General features: G+C 41.0%; 1 protein-coding gene across 1 annotated transcript; it reads left to right on the plus strand.

Annotated features, from left to right (window-relative positions):
* Positions 1–1,002: 1,002 nt before the first annotated feature.
* Positions 1,003–16,258, plus strand: LOC115584454 (neuronal acetylcholine receptor subunit alpha-2-like). Its single transcript, XM_030421884.1, has 6 exons — positions 1,003–1,385; positions 5,021–5,172; positions 7,082–7,126; positions 7,215–7,324; positions 9,257–10,679; positions 12,483–16,258. Exons 1-6 carry the CDS (start codon positions 1,334–1,336, stop codon positions 12,606–12,608), a joined length of 1,908 nt encoding a protein of 635 aa, XP_030277744.1. The 5' UTR covers positions 1,003–1,333; the 3' UTR covers positions 12,609–16,258.
* Positions 16,259–17,509: the final 1,251 nt, after the last annotated feature.

Consider the following 17,509-nt stretch of genomic DNA (forward strand, 5'->3'; position numbering starts at 1 on the left):
CAAGAGAGCCGCGTCTTTGATTAGAAAAAATCAATGCGTACACTGCGGAGGCTTTTCTCTGTGGGCTCATAGTGTATTGAAAAGAACCATATCTGACAAAGACATCTACAGCAGCAAAATATATCTCCGCCTGGACCTCTTTTGTTGCACTCTATCATATAACACAGTTGGAAAGAACTGTCAGGAAGTCAAAAGCGGGCGTCTGCCTCAGCTAATCTCAAGTAAACATGACTCTTAAGTCAAGGTTTTCTTAGTATCTCCGGTGATTTCCCTTCTTTTTATCATCAAAATATGACATGATGGCATAGCTGGTGAAAAGTAAAAAGATCTAGGACATTGGTAAACACACCTCCAGCAAATGCATCTGTCTCAATAGATGGCCAGCCTTGGCATTGAGCCGTGCTGACGTCTAAAAGCTGTAAAGCAGACTGGCAGCGGAGCGCACAGAGGTTGTTGGAGAAGGAGAAATCTCTGCCTGTTTGGAAGACGTTACGTGGAGGAACGACTTCAGGTGAGGGTCAGGGGTGTTTAAAAGAGAAAGGAGGGCGGTGAGATAAAAGGGTGGGGGGATTGCAGATGATTTTCTCCTGGGAGACAGGGCAGGGAGGAGATTGAAGAGGGTCCAGGTCCCTATGACTCACCGGCACTTCCCCACGACTGGACGTAGCTCACATACAAATAACGGATCTGCAAAAACACACGCAGCACTGCTCACGCACACTGTATATGTTGGTGAGAAAACCTCAACACATATCACACACACACGCACGCACAGACAAAAAGAAAGTTGACTGTTTTTCACGGAATAAAGTAAAGAAGAGACAGGAAACTGGAACTGGGAGAAAAGCAAATAAGTGGGAGGGAGAGAGAGAAAACGCAAAGAGAGAAATGAGGTGTGTGTGTTTGTGTGTGTGTGTGTGAGTGAGAGAAAGAGAGCAGGAGAGAGAGAGAGAGAGAGATGAGATGAGGAGGCGGAGAGATGAGAGACGAGGGAGGGAGCAATGTAGACAGGGAGGGTGGAGAAGAGAGGGATAAGCCACACTTGGATGAAGGATTCCAGTGGAGCGAGGAGGGACTTTTAAGTGTTTGGTCAACTAAACTACATCCTGACGCCCGGACCGGACAGGAGAACGACTGAGGAGATGGACAGATGGGACCAAGAGGGACACCGGGCCCGCTGCTGACATGGACCGGCATGACCTCTCCATCTGGCTGTTTAACCTAGCCTGAACCTCCTGAAGACTCACTGTTACAGGACAGATGACTGAGATCCAGCAGAAGTTGGAGGGGGTTCATTCATAGAGTTGGATCCTGCTAAGGGACTAAGGGCACGATGGATTTATACAAATGTTTAAGCTTAATTTTCTTCAGTCTCTGTCCACAAGGTAAATCATTTCCCTCTCTGTCACTTTCGGCTGCTTCTCCCCTTAGTTTATCTATCAACATAAGGGAGTGTGTGACAATGATTAGGGAGAGGGGGACAAAAAGATGGGTTATCAGGAAATTGTTTAATCATGGCTTGGGAAGGTCTCTCTTGTCAAAAATGATAATTCTTCAAAAAATGTGTTCTGGAGCAAACAAATGAGTGGTGCTTAAGTCAATTAGCATGAGCAAAGTTGATGCGTGGGCAATTCCGGGGCTGTGGGAAGTTTATTGCATTTGGTTAATTTCCTCTGTTGTCAGTATTTGCCATTTATGTATAATTTTGACATATTGAGAGGAGGATGAAGTGCTGCTTTATGGCGATCAAGTCCATGTGCTCTCTGGAAACTTCAGCTGCTTCTTCCATCCTATGAAGGGTTTATTGCGTGGGTGAAATATAGTCTTGATAAAAATTATGAACTGCAAGTCTCCCTTTACAAACAATCCGAGGCGCACTGTAGGATTTGTGCAAATTAGAGTTGAGAGGTGTGGCCCTAAATTAATATCACATAAATTTTAAGCCAAATTGCGATAAATTATATGAAAAACGCTATTTTGAATTCTCTCTAAAAAGCAGGACTAATCAAAGTGGGACAAAAACCAATATCACAATCTTTTTGATTCATTACCTGAATATCATTATTATGGCAATATTGTAGACTATTGGTAGAACAGTTAAGGTAAGTTCAGAAAATACTACCACTTTAAAGTAATGTAGCCTTTAAAACCAGGAAAAGATAACTTGTATGCCATATCACGATATAATTATATTCAAAATCTGATATACATTGTTTCATATCAGGAATAATGATATATATCGTATGTATTGCCCAGCCCTGGGCTATATGTAAATAAAATTACCAACATAGGTCTTTATCAGGGTCACTGTCTGCCGTAGCTTACGCTCCTGCTAGAATGAGTTGAGTGGGAAGGGGATTTTCCTTCATTGTGCATGCCTGTAGGTTGGAAACAAGGAAATTATACATCATAGAAGGACAAAAGAAAGAGTTGGGGAGTGGAGGATTGAGGGGAGGGTGTTGCAATTCTTTTCTAAGTGAGGGAACCCGCCCAAAGAAAGACAGAAGAGAATTTAGAAAGACGGTGGAGGTCTTGCTTATTAAAAAATCATTTACAATAATTTTCCATACAATCTCTAACCAAGTTCCAGTGCTATTATTCATTAGGAGGGTGTTTTTCTCAAGATGAATATCACAATCATGACAAAAATTCAACCTTCAGCACACAATAAGATGCTGTTTTTCTCTTCAGTTTTCATTGAAGAAAGAGGTAAAAACTCCCAAAGTTGCTTAGTGACCTGGTAACAAGCCTCCTCTGCCTGGTTCAGGGGCACGTCTCACTTGTATAAAAAAGTGATATTTGCTGCTCATGCAGTATTCGCTTATGAGAGTACATTGATCAAATGAGGACAGAACTGGGTCCTGCATCTCTGACACGCGTGGATAACCGAGTGGGATGGAGCCTTGTGGCTCGTGACCCGCAATAATTATCAGAAATGATAATGTAGTGAATTTCATGAACATTTTTTTTGGATGATGCACATAATTGATCTCACTTGATTTTTTAAAAAATCTGCATCGATAAATCATGGGAGCGCACTGGTTTAATTATGAAGGAGAATTTCATGATGTAAGGTCGTTCTCACAAAAAGGAAGAGAAAGTTACGATTTCCTCCGTCCTAAGTGAATAGTCACACTGCAGTCTGTACCTGTGCTATTCATAGTGTCCTGTAAGACACACTGTACAGAAGTAAACTCATCCAACAGTGTGTTGCCAGCACACATTACTGCCTGACCCACACATTGGCAATGTCAGGACACCCTGCGAGCTCCCCCATCTAAACCTATTAGTTGCCAGGCTGCTTTAGAATCTACTCGAGCGTTCCTCTTTATTTAATATCAGCTGCATTCAACAGATATCACGCCGAGCTGATGTGATCAAACAAAGATCCCCTCGTCTGTTCCTCTCATCTGACAAACGCAGAGACGTCTCAAGGTTGTTGGACGTCTGGACATGTCAAACGGATTCAGTTGCAAACAGGAAGAGAAGACGTGGGGGGAAAATAAGAAACTACATCCATTTAATAACATATTGATCCCGAGCCTTTAAAAATTGAGGATGCCTGTTTTCAAGCAACTGAAGGACAGCCCATCAGCTTTGATTGAGTGGGTAGGAGGACCTGAGAGGAAGGCCAGCAGCATGACAACAGCACCTGTGTCCCTGTTGAAAGAATACAAGTTAGAACAGCAGGGTGTCTTTGTCCAAGACATATGGACAGATAGATCCCTCCTGTGCAAACAACATCACAGCAAGCAATGAACACTACAATTCTCCACACACAAGAAAGACATTCAAATGTGCATCACTGCCAGCCATAATTCAATATCAGTGAGGCTGGTGAAACCAAACCACAGCCTGGGATGTATTGCTGTGCCGCTGAATTACCTGCACAGATGCACAATGTCCAGAATAGATAAATTCAATATGACAGGGGATTGGAACACAAAGGACATTGTACTGTACGAGCCTCGGGACGGTCCTCGTCTCTTTAATTGTTCCCAGACCTCGTTAGGTCATCCTCTGTGCTATGTGAGCTGATTGTAAAGGGGCTGCGCGTGATTGAGTCGCTCCATTAGAGCGGCCGCGGCCGAGAGACACTGAGGCAGGGTGAGGCCGAGAGGAGAGGAGAGGAGAGGAGAGGAGGCGAGGAAGGGATGAGACGTCTCGACAGATCGCTCCATCAGCACGTCTGCTCAGAGACACAACAGATGTCCTCAGATTCAGATTCATCCTTCCTCTTTTACCGACTCTCATCTCCTGCTCCCCCCTCCCTCCCCTCTATGTTTGTCTCATCACTCAGATACTGTCTCATATAACCATACGCCACCTGTATAATAGAGGTCACCCTCCTTTTAGATTACACCCTGTATCTACAACATTGGATCCTATATGGCAGCATGGCCACATCCACAATATTTATTATAGACAAACGTATTGAAGACACTAAATTACATATTCTGTACCAACATCGCGCATTTGAAATCATGGTTCTGTTTTTCAAACAAACAATCCAAACTGGTTGTAAGTATATAGAACATCACTTGCAAAGTCCGCTCAAGATGATCACAAAAGAGCAGTAATATTAACATGTGCAACTACAGTATACCTACTATTTAGCAAAGATCTGAATGTGTTGTTTTAAACTACAAAAAAGACAATAAAGGACCAGTGTGCAGCATTTAATGGCATCTAGCAGTGAGGTTGCAGATTTTCAACCAAATGAACACCCCTCGTCTCACCTTACCCCTGTGGCAGCCAAAAATGTGAACAATGTAAAAGGCCCTCTCTAGAGCCAAGGGAAAGTGGAACTTTCAGTGAAACTTGGCGGACACCTCTGAGAATATAAAAGACTCATTCTAGACTTATTTCAGGTACTCACTTATTAAAAAAACTGGATTATCAATATTAGGTATAATGGATCGCCCTAAATCCTACACTGGACCTCTAAATGACACATAAACAGCCACATTGTTGGTCTCAGCTTTCTTAATGTGTATAATCTTGTCTTCTCTCCCCTCAGTTTTTTCACAGGTTGGTCCTCGTGCTCACGCCGAGGAGAGGCTGCTCCACGATCTATTTGTAAATTACAATAAGCTCTCCCGGCCTGTGGAGAACACTACAGACACAGTGCTAGTTCACTTTGGACTGTCTATTGCCCAGCTTATTGATGTGGTGAGTAAAACCTCACAGTAGACACTGGATGTCACTGTTAAATAAATAGTATGCAAGAATTCTGCATTAAAAATATTCTAAAACGACTGGACCTTTTTGCCGAATTGTGTGCTTATATTGTCCCAAATGTTTCCAACAAAGTTTAAATCCACAAATTCTCTCCAACAAATAGTATTTCATGAGCAAAATTTCCAGGTCAGCTCTCATTGAACTCAGCACTCACCAGAGACTCCGGCTATCTGTCTTCCATTACCCTCTCCTCTTTGCAATGCTGTACATTCAGTTTGATACATTTTCCCTCCAGCAGTCAACATTGCAATACATAAACATCTGACAATTGAGTTCACCCAAGCAGATCGCTGAACCAGCCAGAGTTAGACAGGAGTGAAGATAAATATCACTTTTTAATCCCAAAAGTTAGAAAGTAATATCTGAGCTCTTCTCCCATCATGAATGGATCAGAGCAGAATCAATGCAGCTCTGGGTGTTTATTCCTCAAGCAGGTCCGACTCTGCACCCAACTCTCTCCTCCAGAGCTGGCCAGCTCTGAAAAGCTGCCATGGCTCTGTCCTCCTGTTAAGCCCTGCCCGTCCCACAAAACACTCACAAATGTCTTTTGTTTTGTTTCGATGGAGAGCCCCTGGTGGCAGAAATGACACCGCAGGTTTAAAGTCCAATTTGCATTAAACAGCAGTTTTTTGGTCTGCTACAGCATTAATATCTGCTTTGAAAATCGCTTTCACAAATTGCTCTATTTTCCACCGTATTTGCATATGGCATGTATATTTGCATAGCAGGAAAGTCACGGTTCTCTTACAGGCAGATGCTTACACTGACCAGACAGCAGCCTGCTAAACAACACAAGAGCCACAGATTAGCTTTCCTTCTAAAATATCCTCCCATCTAACTTTTACAAACATGGACATGTGGCTTGCCTCACCAAACAAACTCTCACCAGAGGAAAGAGGACCTTCTAACATCTGTTTGCAGGCTTGATAGCTAATAAGCTGGTCATCTGCAGCATGTGAAACAGCTTGTAAAGTGTAGTCAGTTTAAGTGCTGGTGTCTTCCTTTTCGAATGCCGTGATGGTGTTGGTGCGATGCACATGTTTAAAGGATATATTCTCACTTGTTCTCTTTCTGTCTTACGTGTTATATTCATTATGATCATATCAATAGCAACCAGCTCAAAGCTACAGCAGACAAGAGGGATAAATTTGAATATACAGATCACTTATCAGCGGAAATTAAACCACAACAGAAGAGATTGAATTATTTTCCCAAATTAAATTCACTTGTCAAGTAGGCTTACACTGGCAATAAATATTCAAAACTGTCTCCTAAACAGCAACCCAGCTGGTGTCTCTCGTGTCTATGGTGTCTTTGCATGACAGACCCTTCTGAGTTTGTAAACACATGTGCATTTTTCCCAAATGATGTTGCAGTGTTTTTCTGTTAATTTAGGCAAAAAACATTTCGTAACACCTACCTGACATTTGGAGCCATGCAGAGTTGCCTGGTTCAGCTTTAAAACTCAGCATGTGCAGCACCTGCATGACTGCGGGGGAGATTCACCAGGTTTTTGACACACAATTAGGTGACAGTGCTTGCACCACATGCCTACTAGTGAGAGTCAGCTCAGGGTGAAGTTGTCTCCTCCCGCAGAGTGTTTTCACTGACTGCTGTGTCTTAGATGTTGCTGAGAAAGAGCTGGAGGAAGCAGCTTACCAGCAGTGGCAGCAAAGCAACATATATTATACAGTGAGGGTGTTTCTGCACAAGCCTCTGCCTAATATTTTTTTTCCCGTATTCTTACACAACTAATCTGCCTTCATAAAGAGGGTATACATTTTGATTTAGTCTCTAACTGGACAGTTAATAATTTTCTCTTCTGTTTGCATGAAATAAGGATGAGAAAAACCAGATGATGACAACAAACGTCTGGGTCAAGCAAGTATGTGATGATGAGAGACAAATTAATGCTCAACATACAGTCTAACAAACACCTACAGAATATGAATATGATCAATGTTTTCCCACAGGAATGGAATGATTACAAACTCCGCTGGAACCCGGAGGAATACGAAAATGTCACCTCCATCCGTATTCCCTCAGAGATCATCTGGAGGCCCGACATTGTCCTCTACAACAAGTGAGTTTCTACCCCATGAAGAGATTCCTGGATCGAGGCGAAATAATCCGACCAACTAATGTTCATATTTTCATGGTTTAATTCCAACAGATGGTATGACTGGAGGGAAAACGCAAAGATTCTGTTGTTGTGCCAAACATCTTGTTGCTTGCCAATGTCATAAAGTAATTTAGTCAAGATAAATGTGAACAGGGTCAGACTTAATGGATGGGGTTACAAACATTGGACAATGCAATGCATTAGGCCTGGAATTAGAAGATTAAATGTAATTGGATGTGATTCAGATCAGATTCAGAGTGAGTGCTTCAGGTTGACCTGTATTTACCTGACTGTATCAGAAACAGGCATGGCAGAATTTGCAAGTGAAACAAGAGGGTTCAATATCCCTGCTGGAAAAACCTGCATAGACCAGCAAAGATCTTATAAATAGATCTCATAAAAACTATGTGAACAGATGTGTGAATATGTAGCTGTGTAAACACTGACATTATATTTTTTTAGCAAAATTTCAATGTCAATCATTATCTACTCGTGCTGATGGAAAGTTGGGTAAAGTTTTGTAGTCCACAAAAAAACTTATGGGCCGCCGCAAAACAGCATTTAAGCATTCTCTTAACGCACTGTCATAGGTGGGAACTTGTTCTGATATGTAAAAAAAAAAAAGAACACAAAAAAAATAAAATAAAATGGCTCCATACAGCGGCATAATTAAAGTCTCCTTAATCCCAGAGATCCGAAATTGATTTGAAAAGACATTAAAACCCTCTATGCAGTGGATAGATCGACTTCAGACAATAGCATTCTTGCTTACCAACTACTGTGAAGATTTTGGCTGTAAAAATGGTGTACATAATATCTTTTCAAATTTATTATCTCAGGGCTTCTGGCAACAAATTCCCATCTACTTCAGTTCTTTAGGTGAATCCTCAACAGTGAGTTTGCTGTGTAGCTCCAAAAATCTTTTGTGGACTAAGGAATTAACCCTTATTTACATTGGCATGGCGTGAGTAGATAATAACTGAATTTCCATTTTTGGCTGGACTTATCCTTTAACTTCTAAACCTTATAGAACTGTCAAATTCAAATTCTTCTGAAGAAATATCTGAGAGTCACTTATGTGAAAGAACTAATAAGGCAAGACATTGCAACTTTATTTGTAAAGCTCATTTATTGCACAGGCTATTTTAAACTAGATAAGACACTGACTAAAACAACAAATGACATCATATAAGTTGTGTGGTGTTGATAATAGGTTGACGTTGTCTTGGCGTAACTGTTAAATTTATGTCTAAATTTATAACTACAACAAAATATCTGATTCACAGCTGGCCTGTGTTTGCTGGGTCAATACACAGGCTTACATTCAGGAACAAATAAGGAACCCAGAAAGCTCTGACAGGTAGATGTTCTAAACAGTACAAAGGCAACATAGACTGAATCAATCAAGGGTGAAGACTAGATGACATAAAAGGATTATAACAAAGATTTATCAGATTATAGAGGCAGGAGATGAAAGAGAGGAGGACGAGCAGTTTGTGACATGTCAGTGTAAAGTGACAGAAATTACATTTGTATCATAGTAAATAATTAGCCAATTATGTATTTCTATTTGTGTGTAACATATATTTCATTTTATATGCATTGCAATTAGCATTTAAAAAAAATTTCTCAATTTGTCCTTCAAGTTCATCTGTTTTTTAAATAAAGTACTATAAGCCTCTAACTTGTAGCTTCTAGAAGTCGCTGGATGAGATAAAAACTGCTGTATTTATGACATTCCAATCGCTTGACTTCAAATGTTTGTCATCTAAAAGTTTTGATGGGGGACAGAATTAAAGTCTTGAAATGCAACTTATAACTAGGTAAATACAAAATTATAGTATACTTACTTTGAGAAATGACTGATCCTTTCTCCCCTTTTCTTTTGCGCAGCGCTGATGGCGACTTTGCTGTAACTCACCTGACGAAGGCGCACCTGTTCTATGACGGCCGTATAAAGTGGATGCCGCCAGCCATTTACAAGTCTTCATGCAGCATAGATGTCACCTTTTTCCCCTTTGACCAGCAGAGCTGCAAGATGAAGTTTGGCTCGTGGACCTATGACCGTGCGAAGATCGATCTGATCAGCATGGCTGGAGATGTGGACCAGATGGACTACTGGGAGAGCGGAGAGTGGGTCATTGTCAATGCAGTGGGCAAGTACAACACCAAAAAGTATGAGTGCTGCACTGAGATCTACGCAGACATCACTTACTACTTTATCATTCGGAGGCTGCCGTTATTCTACACCATTAACCTGATCATCCCCTGTCTGCTGATCTCCTGTTTGACTGTGCTTGTGTTCTATTTGCCTTCGCAATGTGGAGAGAAGATCACCTTGTGTATCTCGGTGTTACTGTCCCTCACAGTCTTCCTCCTGCTGATCACAGAGATCATACCGTCCACATCGCTGGTGATTCCACTGATTGGTGAATACCTGCTCTTCACCATGGTCTTTGTCACGCTCTCCATCATAATTACTGTCTTTGTCTTAAACGTGCACCATCGATCACCACAAACCCATGGCATGCCTCACTGGGTGCGGAGAGTGTTCTTAGATATGGTTCCTAGAGTCCTCTTCATGAAGCGTCCGCCAGGCACAGCCAAGGACAACTGCAAGAAGCTCATTGAGATGATGCACCGTCCTACCACCATATCTGCAACAGGAAACTCCCAGGCCTTTTGGTCAGGGCTGGAGACAGGGTTGAGACAGTTGGGCCAGGTAGAGAACACACACCCAAAGACTCCATCTGACAGTCCAAGTATCCTTGTCTGCTCACCTTCTCCACCCTCCTCCCCGCTTGATGACTGCAGTGTGGAAGAGCATTCTCTAAAGGCCAACATCTTTTGCCAGTCCCCGTCTGGCCAGTACTCAGTTCTCTCAGAGAAACAATCCTTACGTGGACACAACTCTGCTGCCTCATCTTCTTCCCAATTATCCTTACCCCCAACTTTGCCACTGGGACCACTTTGCAGCCTATCCAGGGAAGAACTCAATAGACTTGCCTCGAATGGCCGCTCCATCAGTGTTGAGCAAATGTTTGACCAACAGAAGGAGCTTCCTCAGCCAGATGGACATCGATGTCGTTCCCACAGCTTCCAGTACTGCTGTCTGCATGATGAGGGGACCACAGGGCTTCTGAAGAAAAAAGCCTCTACAGATCACATCGCAGAAACCCTCACAGCAGCATCTACTAAAGACGCAAGCACCCAACAGACCACCGTAGTTCAAACTATTTCCCCAGCTATGCAACGGGCCATAGAGGGAGTTCAGTACATTGCTGATCATCTCAGGGCAGAGGATGCAGATTTTTCGGTGAGTTGACAGAAATTACCTTAAAGTAACTGTTTCTAAATGTTTAGAGTTAATCCTTGAAAGTCTCAAAGAGAACCGCATAACTTAAAATGGCTTAAATTAGTTGGTCAGATTTGATTCATGATGTTGGATACTTGGACACTCCAAACTTTACCTTGTGCAACAGGGCTGTCATCTTTCATTTAAAATTTGAGCCACTGTTTTCTTATGGCAAGAAAACCACCAGTATCAGGTACAAGTAGGTTTTGATGGTCATTTTAATGGTAATTTGTAACTTCCTGGAAAACAATAAAAAAAATGTTACATGTAATGACTTTACTGGGGGTGCATGCTAATTTTTCCTCTAATTATCCCTCGCTTAATTTTAATGACGCTGCTATTGATATATAAAAAGAATAAAGCTGGTACAGCAGAGTGTTTTCTAGGAACTGGCCTAATGGATTACTGTACAAAGACACAACTTTATAAATGTATTGATTTGGGTGAAACTGGATTATGTTTAATGGGGAAATATTCTCTGCTTGCTTCCTGATGCTCTGCCTTAACTCTGAACAGATACTTTTAGGCTGCTTGTTGCTAAAGTAACTGCTAAATAATGCTAACCAGCCACCCTCTCAGAGAGTGCCTCAGAGAATGCCAGCTACAGTACCGAAGAGGTTTAATATGTTTTCTGATGGATTTATACAGCTAACTTTGTTGCATAAATAACTGCCAGCTCTTGCTAAATGTAGCTACGTTAACTAGTTTGTAGTCCTATTTTCTGACCCAGCCCTTGGGTGCCAAGAGCCAACACCAACAACAAACCGACTCAGTGCTGTATTCCTCAGCGTCTAGTCTCAGTCTTCTCGGAGGTTGTGTTATTTTATCCAAGTCCAGCCATTTTCATTGGGAGCAGCCATCTGGGAGGAATCGACTGACTGCTAGCTCCATGTAGCACATGCAATGCACATTAAACATTATTGGCTACTGAAAGTCCTTCTTACGTAGCCTGTTCTTAAAGGAAACATGTTATTATGCCACAGCCATTAGCAGTCCACTAGCTGTTCAATGGAAGCTTTAACGGGAGCCATAATGAGCTGGTCATATTCAAAATTCTCAGTGTTTATTGGCCTCAGGCTGTACCTTGTAATCTAATGGCGGGTGTTCCGTTGGTTTGCTCAATTGTTGCATTTGTATGTATTTTTTAGAGCAAATTACCAGCAGAGAAGTGAAAAATTAAATTACTGAGACTCCCTTGTTTGTTTGTTCATGTGTCACACTGTTGGTCTTTAGTTGTGACCATGTGAAATAGTTGCATTACTTTTCTAAATGGCTTTAAAGTTGACCAGTGAAACTGTATTATAATTGTTGAACTGCTCAGGGCAAAAAACTTTTAAGTGTTTTAAGTATCAATTACTGATTCAGTGTTAATTGTTGAGTTGCTGTGAAAAAAATAAATGATTTTATCTTTCTGAAATGGGAGGGAGGAGAAGTTTAAAAAAAATGTACAGTTATTCTACAGTCAGTGGCTGTAGTAATTTCATTCATGGACACGAGTCACTGTCAGAACCACAATGCACCTTCTATCTCCAGCCAGAAAAGGCCTGTCTTTGGGACAATGGGACCTCGGTAATTTGACCTTGAATTTTTCATAAGAGAGACAAGCAAGGATTGACTGACATTTAGGAGATAGCTGCCTCATAATGGGAAAATCAGCCATTCGAGAGAAATCAATCAAGGGTGAAAACTGACAGCTGGTAAAAAGAGAGGTTGTGTGGTGTGAAATTCAAAATGTCCCTCTCTGCTCTGTCTCTTCCCCGCTAGGTAAAGGAAGACTGGAAGTATGTGGCCATGGTCATTGACAGGATATTCCTCTGGATGTTTGTACTGGTGTGTATACTTGGATCTGTTGGACTCTTTCTTCCTCCTTGGCTGGCTGGAATGATCTAGAACCTCCACGAACACTTCCGGGAAGACACGCTGTCTCATATTGTATAATAAGAATGGTTTATCATTTATCTTTTTATTTTCTATTTTTCAAAGGGACTACAAGTCACACTCCTTGCACACGCCCCAGGTTATCAAAAGGTTATGGATGGAGAACCGAGATTAAATATCTATCACTGATTCCACTGGGTATATAAATTCTTTATGAGGGCAAAAGGCCAACAGCAAAAATATCCTTCTGCACCACTCCATTTTGACATTGAGCTGTATGGCTCAAGCTGTCACCTTCATAAAAAGCAGAGAAAAAGAGACCCATTTACAACTGCAGAAAACAGCACAGAAAGACCATAAGATATTTATAAGACCGTAGAAGTTTTGGTTTGAATCTCAATTTTAACATTCCTGATAAAAACGTCGATGTTTCTTTGACAACAGCACAGTTGACAGTGCAGTGAACTCACCAAATATTCATAAAATATTCATGTTTCTGTGCAACATGATTTGTCAATATTCAGTGCTGGGAAGGAGTTGAGTGTGTACAGGTGTTTTTGCAATAGCCACAGCTTTGGTCAGCACACATATATCTCTGTTATTTTCTAATCCTAGCCGTTAAATAAAAACATTTACTCAATTTTTCCTCTCTGCCATTCTATTTGTTACCTCTGGAGCACTTGGGTGTTAACTGGGAGTAATTTAATGTCAATATCCGCTCACCTCAATCCCAGCCACCTAAAAACGCATGGGCACATTTGATTTTTTTTCCCGGCTGCCTGATAAACTGGTAGAATAATAGTGGAATGATTGGCCCTGATTAAATGTTTTATTTTTTTGTCAAGCATGATTTTTAAAGCCCATTATCTTCATTTTAGCGATTGATATTTATAGTTAAAGGTGAATATCAATAAAAAACTGCCACATTCATTTTGCTGACAATAGCATTCTTATATTAGATTTTTATATATAAAAGAAATGTTTCTACACCTCATTTTACACTGTGTGCCATACAGTTAGAATTGCAAAACAAAAACTTGTTTGACAAAATTAATTTCAGGTTTCCTGTGGTAGCAAATATTGGAAGTGTTAAAGGCTGATAATGAAGTCACTTCTGTTTATCCTCTTTAGTAAAACGAAAGAGAAAAGCATCCAGAGTAATGTCAGCAAAGAAAAGCCACAGTTTATTAGTGTTAGTCACTAATCACCAACAAATCACACATTTTGAAGAAAGAAATGTGATATTCTTATTACCATACAAAGAGAAGTTTTAATTATTATAAATGAGACTAACTTTAATACCTCCAACTTTTAATATCACATGCTCTTAACGTTGACACCGACATGTCTTTGCTTTTCTTGATGGAACTTTTCAATATCTGCAACAGATAAAATGAAAATGATTTAAACTCACTAATGATTAGACCATTAGTTTTGTACAAATCTTTCACAACAATTAAGCAAAGCTTCATTATGCTTCAAAATTGATTAAAAAACTTGGCAGAGGACACAAGGTGGATACAAGGTTTATGTAATGATTTTTTTCTTGAAGTTGACCCGGCATGCTCTCTTTTGTTTGCAACGTTAGAGCAATGGGAAAGTTGGTCTTTCGTCTGGTAAGTCCACCATTTTGGTCCAGACTAAAAAATCACAACAACAATTGACTGTATTGCCATTTAATTTAGATAGTAATGGTCCCAGAGCATAAATCCTGATGACTCTCTTTCCTCAAAAACCCTTAATGGCTGTAAACTCCTACAGCTTTATTAGAGAGATAAAATAGGAAAGGACAGAATAGGTAAGGATACATACAGACTTTATGTTCTTGTTCTTAAGCCTAAAACACACCGGGCCAATTGTTGGCCATCTGATGCCTTTGGGAAGACTCGGACGAGTTCGAGGAACAAATCTGTTTGGTATGTTCAGCTGCGTTGGAAGCTTTTGGGACCGCGTGGACAGTGTCTGCTCCGATTCAAATTGCGAAGTCTGAGAACGTTGGCTGGTGGCCGTCTGAGCCATCGGATACTCTGATTGGTTGTGTGCTAGCTGTATGACCATTCTGATTGGCAGTGTGCTAGCGAATCAGCGCAGTGTGTGGGAGGGGCGGAATTCTGTGTGCGCCGCTGAACTCTATGGTATGCGCTTTGTTTTTCTATGCACGCCGTTCGGTCATTTCCTGTTTTCATGTTTTGGATTACTGGCACGAGACTAGCGCCACCCGACCTCGCACAAGTGCAGAACGTACACGCTACTGTGTGATTGGCAGCCGTCGCGGCGGTGTGTTTCAATGCAACTTTTCTGCGAAGCGGGTCAGATGAGGCAACGGAGTGGTCGGATAAAGGCAGTTGGCTGTTGGTTTGAGTCTGGGCGGTGTGTGGGGGCCTTTTATGTGCTAATGTACAGCATCACAGCTAGGATGGTGTATTTCTGTTGGCTAACCAATGAGTATCGTCCTGCTTCCCACTATAAAAAGCCTATGAGATTTTTTTTTTTAATTACATTTGGGATTATTTCCAGAAATAAGCTCTAATGTATACTGATGTAGCCAACTAACTTTAGCTTTAAAAACTGTAAAATGTTAGAGTTTATGTTAGAGTTAATGTAATGTTTGAATTGTTTCCAACTACATTCCTGGAGAAGATGAGTCTACATGTTCGGTTTAAACCCTAAACCTTTTCCCGACAACCTCTGTCTCATTTAGTCACTTGTTAACAACCACCTTGTTTAAGACACGTAAGCGCTTTAAAATTCAAGTGTAGGGTTTGTTTTGATGCATCTGATTATCCGACTTATATCATAAAAGTTGTATATTGTCACGGACTGGATAATCAGACTGTGAAGCCGATGATGCTCCAATATTGTTTCTCTTCACCGATCCATCTGTTTCCTGCCGGTGAAGAGCTGTCACATTCAGGGAACACCATTTTCCAGTATTGTTTCACTCTGTGGGGTTTCTGTGGTTGCTATGGTTGCGCAGCGAGTCATGGCAGGAAGTTGAAAAAGTTGAACCGTTATAAACTCTGAATACAGCGGCACAGAGCTCTAAGAGAGCGGCAGCCTCTCCTTGCCACTGTGCTGCCACATGGCCTCAGCAGCAGCACGTCTGTCACCATGTTTACACTGACAACAATAGATGGAGCGGCGGCAACTGCTCGCCGTCAGTAAACACCTTTGGTATTGTTGCTTTTCCAGCACATAATCAGGTACTGTTCAAAAAGTTGCTCTGGTATTGTGATACCCGACAAACACATTCTACACTTCTACTGTTTTCGAGTTATAGAACTGTTTTAATTAACAGACAAACAGGTTGAAAAGGGGATCCCAGCAGTCATGTTTAAGTACTTGGGTGAAACCTGTCAGGATACTGAGGCAGTTCTTGTAAGAACTTTTGGCAAGAGGGCCAAGGAGAAGAATCTTTATGTCCGTCAACAATAGATACAGGAGACAGGGGCGCCCCCAGAAACTCTCCGTGAGGGGGCCATAAGGGACCAATGAAAATCTTAGGGTGGCTGAGGGGTGGGGTTATAGACAGTCCAAAGCAATTAGCTTGCTGTGCATTTTATCCTTTTTTATAATAATATTATTGATTTACAGGAACAAAAATATAGCACCTAGTAGTAGCTAAAATGTGAGATAAAAGCATATCATGAATATGTAACTCAGGAGGGAGGGGGGACAGTCATGAAGGGGGCTGGGTGGTCACAATGGGGGGGATGGGCACTTGCGAGCTTGGGTGCCAGTGGGATGGCCAACAGTTTTATCAGGGAGGACATAGGGGGTGCGCCACTAACAAGAGCTACTATACTGTAGCTGAGAGCATTACATTTGACAGTAATGTTGTCATTAGCCCAAATAATTATGATATAACTACAACAATCCGTGGAGAAGATGCTTTTGACGTTCATGACAGCAAAACACTCGGTTCACAATGCCAGTGGTGAACTATACCCTTTAAGTGTACGAAATATTAATATATTTTTATCAATTTACTGTAAATTGTGTTCAAAAGTTCCTTACATTTGGCAAATTTTGTCAACCAGAGTATAGAAGAAAAAAAAATAAATGTCATTTTTTTGTCATTTATTGCAGTTTTTTTTCTTTTTCTTCTACGTTTCGGCTCTTTATTCAAATTGGATTTCTTTGTCTTTGTGCCAAATTCCCCTATCTCTGTCTTGAATTTCTAATTTCTAATTTTTCCTATTCTTGAGGCTCATTGATTTCTTTGTCTCACTTGAACATAACTTTTGTATTTTTTCTGTTTTCATTTCAATTTCATGTGTGATAAAATAAAGGGTTGAATAAGGTGTTTGATTATTTCATAAAGTCATTCTCTTTTCACGAGTTCAAGTTTTGGTCTTGGAATACTGAATCAAAATTAAGCTTTGAGTGAACGAGATGAACGCAGTCGTAGAATGAATAATGAATACAGTAACGCACGTATCATTGAATAGAAAGAGTATGAGACAGCATTACTTGGATGACATCTGCAAATGACTCCAAGTGGAAAATGAGATTTTACATTTTAAAGTATGTGTGTTGTAGTCCAAGCGTGATGATTTACTTTCTTGTCTCTTGGGAAAACCTCAATTCAATTTATGCCCACATGTTCAAATTGAATGTAGGTGTTCAGAGTTCCGTTTCTTAGCGACAGGAAGTGCACCAACAAAGCTCAGAATGCAGCACGACTGCTCTACAACACCAGAGGAACACAGCTGACATCCAGTCATTTGTTCTGCATCTCTGAACTGTTTATGTCTCCACTGTATACAGCATGTCATCGACTCTTTACTACTCTATTTTAGTTCCCGTATACATCCTGCTGCTCCATCTACGTAAAACCTCCGATTTGATTAGATTTAAAAGCATGTAACGTTACACCTGAATGCCCAAAGTGATGACCTCAGTGTTGACCT

The sequence above is a fragment of the Sparus aurata genome, chromosome 7 (assembly GCF_900880675.1).
Source record: "Sparus aurata chromosome 7, fSpaAur1.1, whole genome shotgun sequence".
Taxonomy (NCBI): Eukaryota; Metazoa; Chordata; class Actinopteri; order Spariformes; family Sparidae; genus Sparus; species Sparus aurata.

Excerpts from the sequence above, each read along its gene's own strand:
- LOC115584454 (XM_030421884.1), top strand. The coding sequence starts at position 1,334 with ATGGATTTATACAAATGTTTAAGCTTAATTTTCTTCAGTCTCTGTCCA. Across the intron at positions 7,127-7,214 it reads CAAACGTCTGGGTCAAGCAA|GAATGGAATGATTACAAACT; the intron begins GTATGTGATGAT and ends GTTTTCCCACAG. Across the intron at positions 10,680-12,482 it reads CAGAGGATGCAGATTTTTCG|GTAAAGGAAGACTGGAAGTA; the intron begins GTGAGTTGACAG and ends CTTCCCCGCTAG.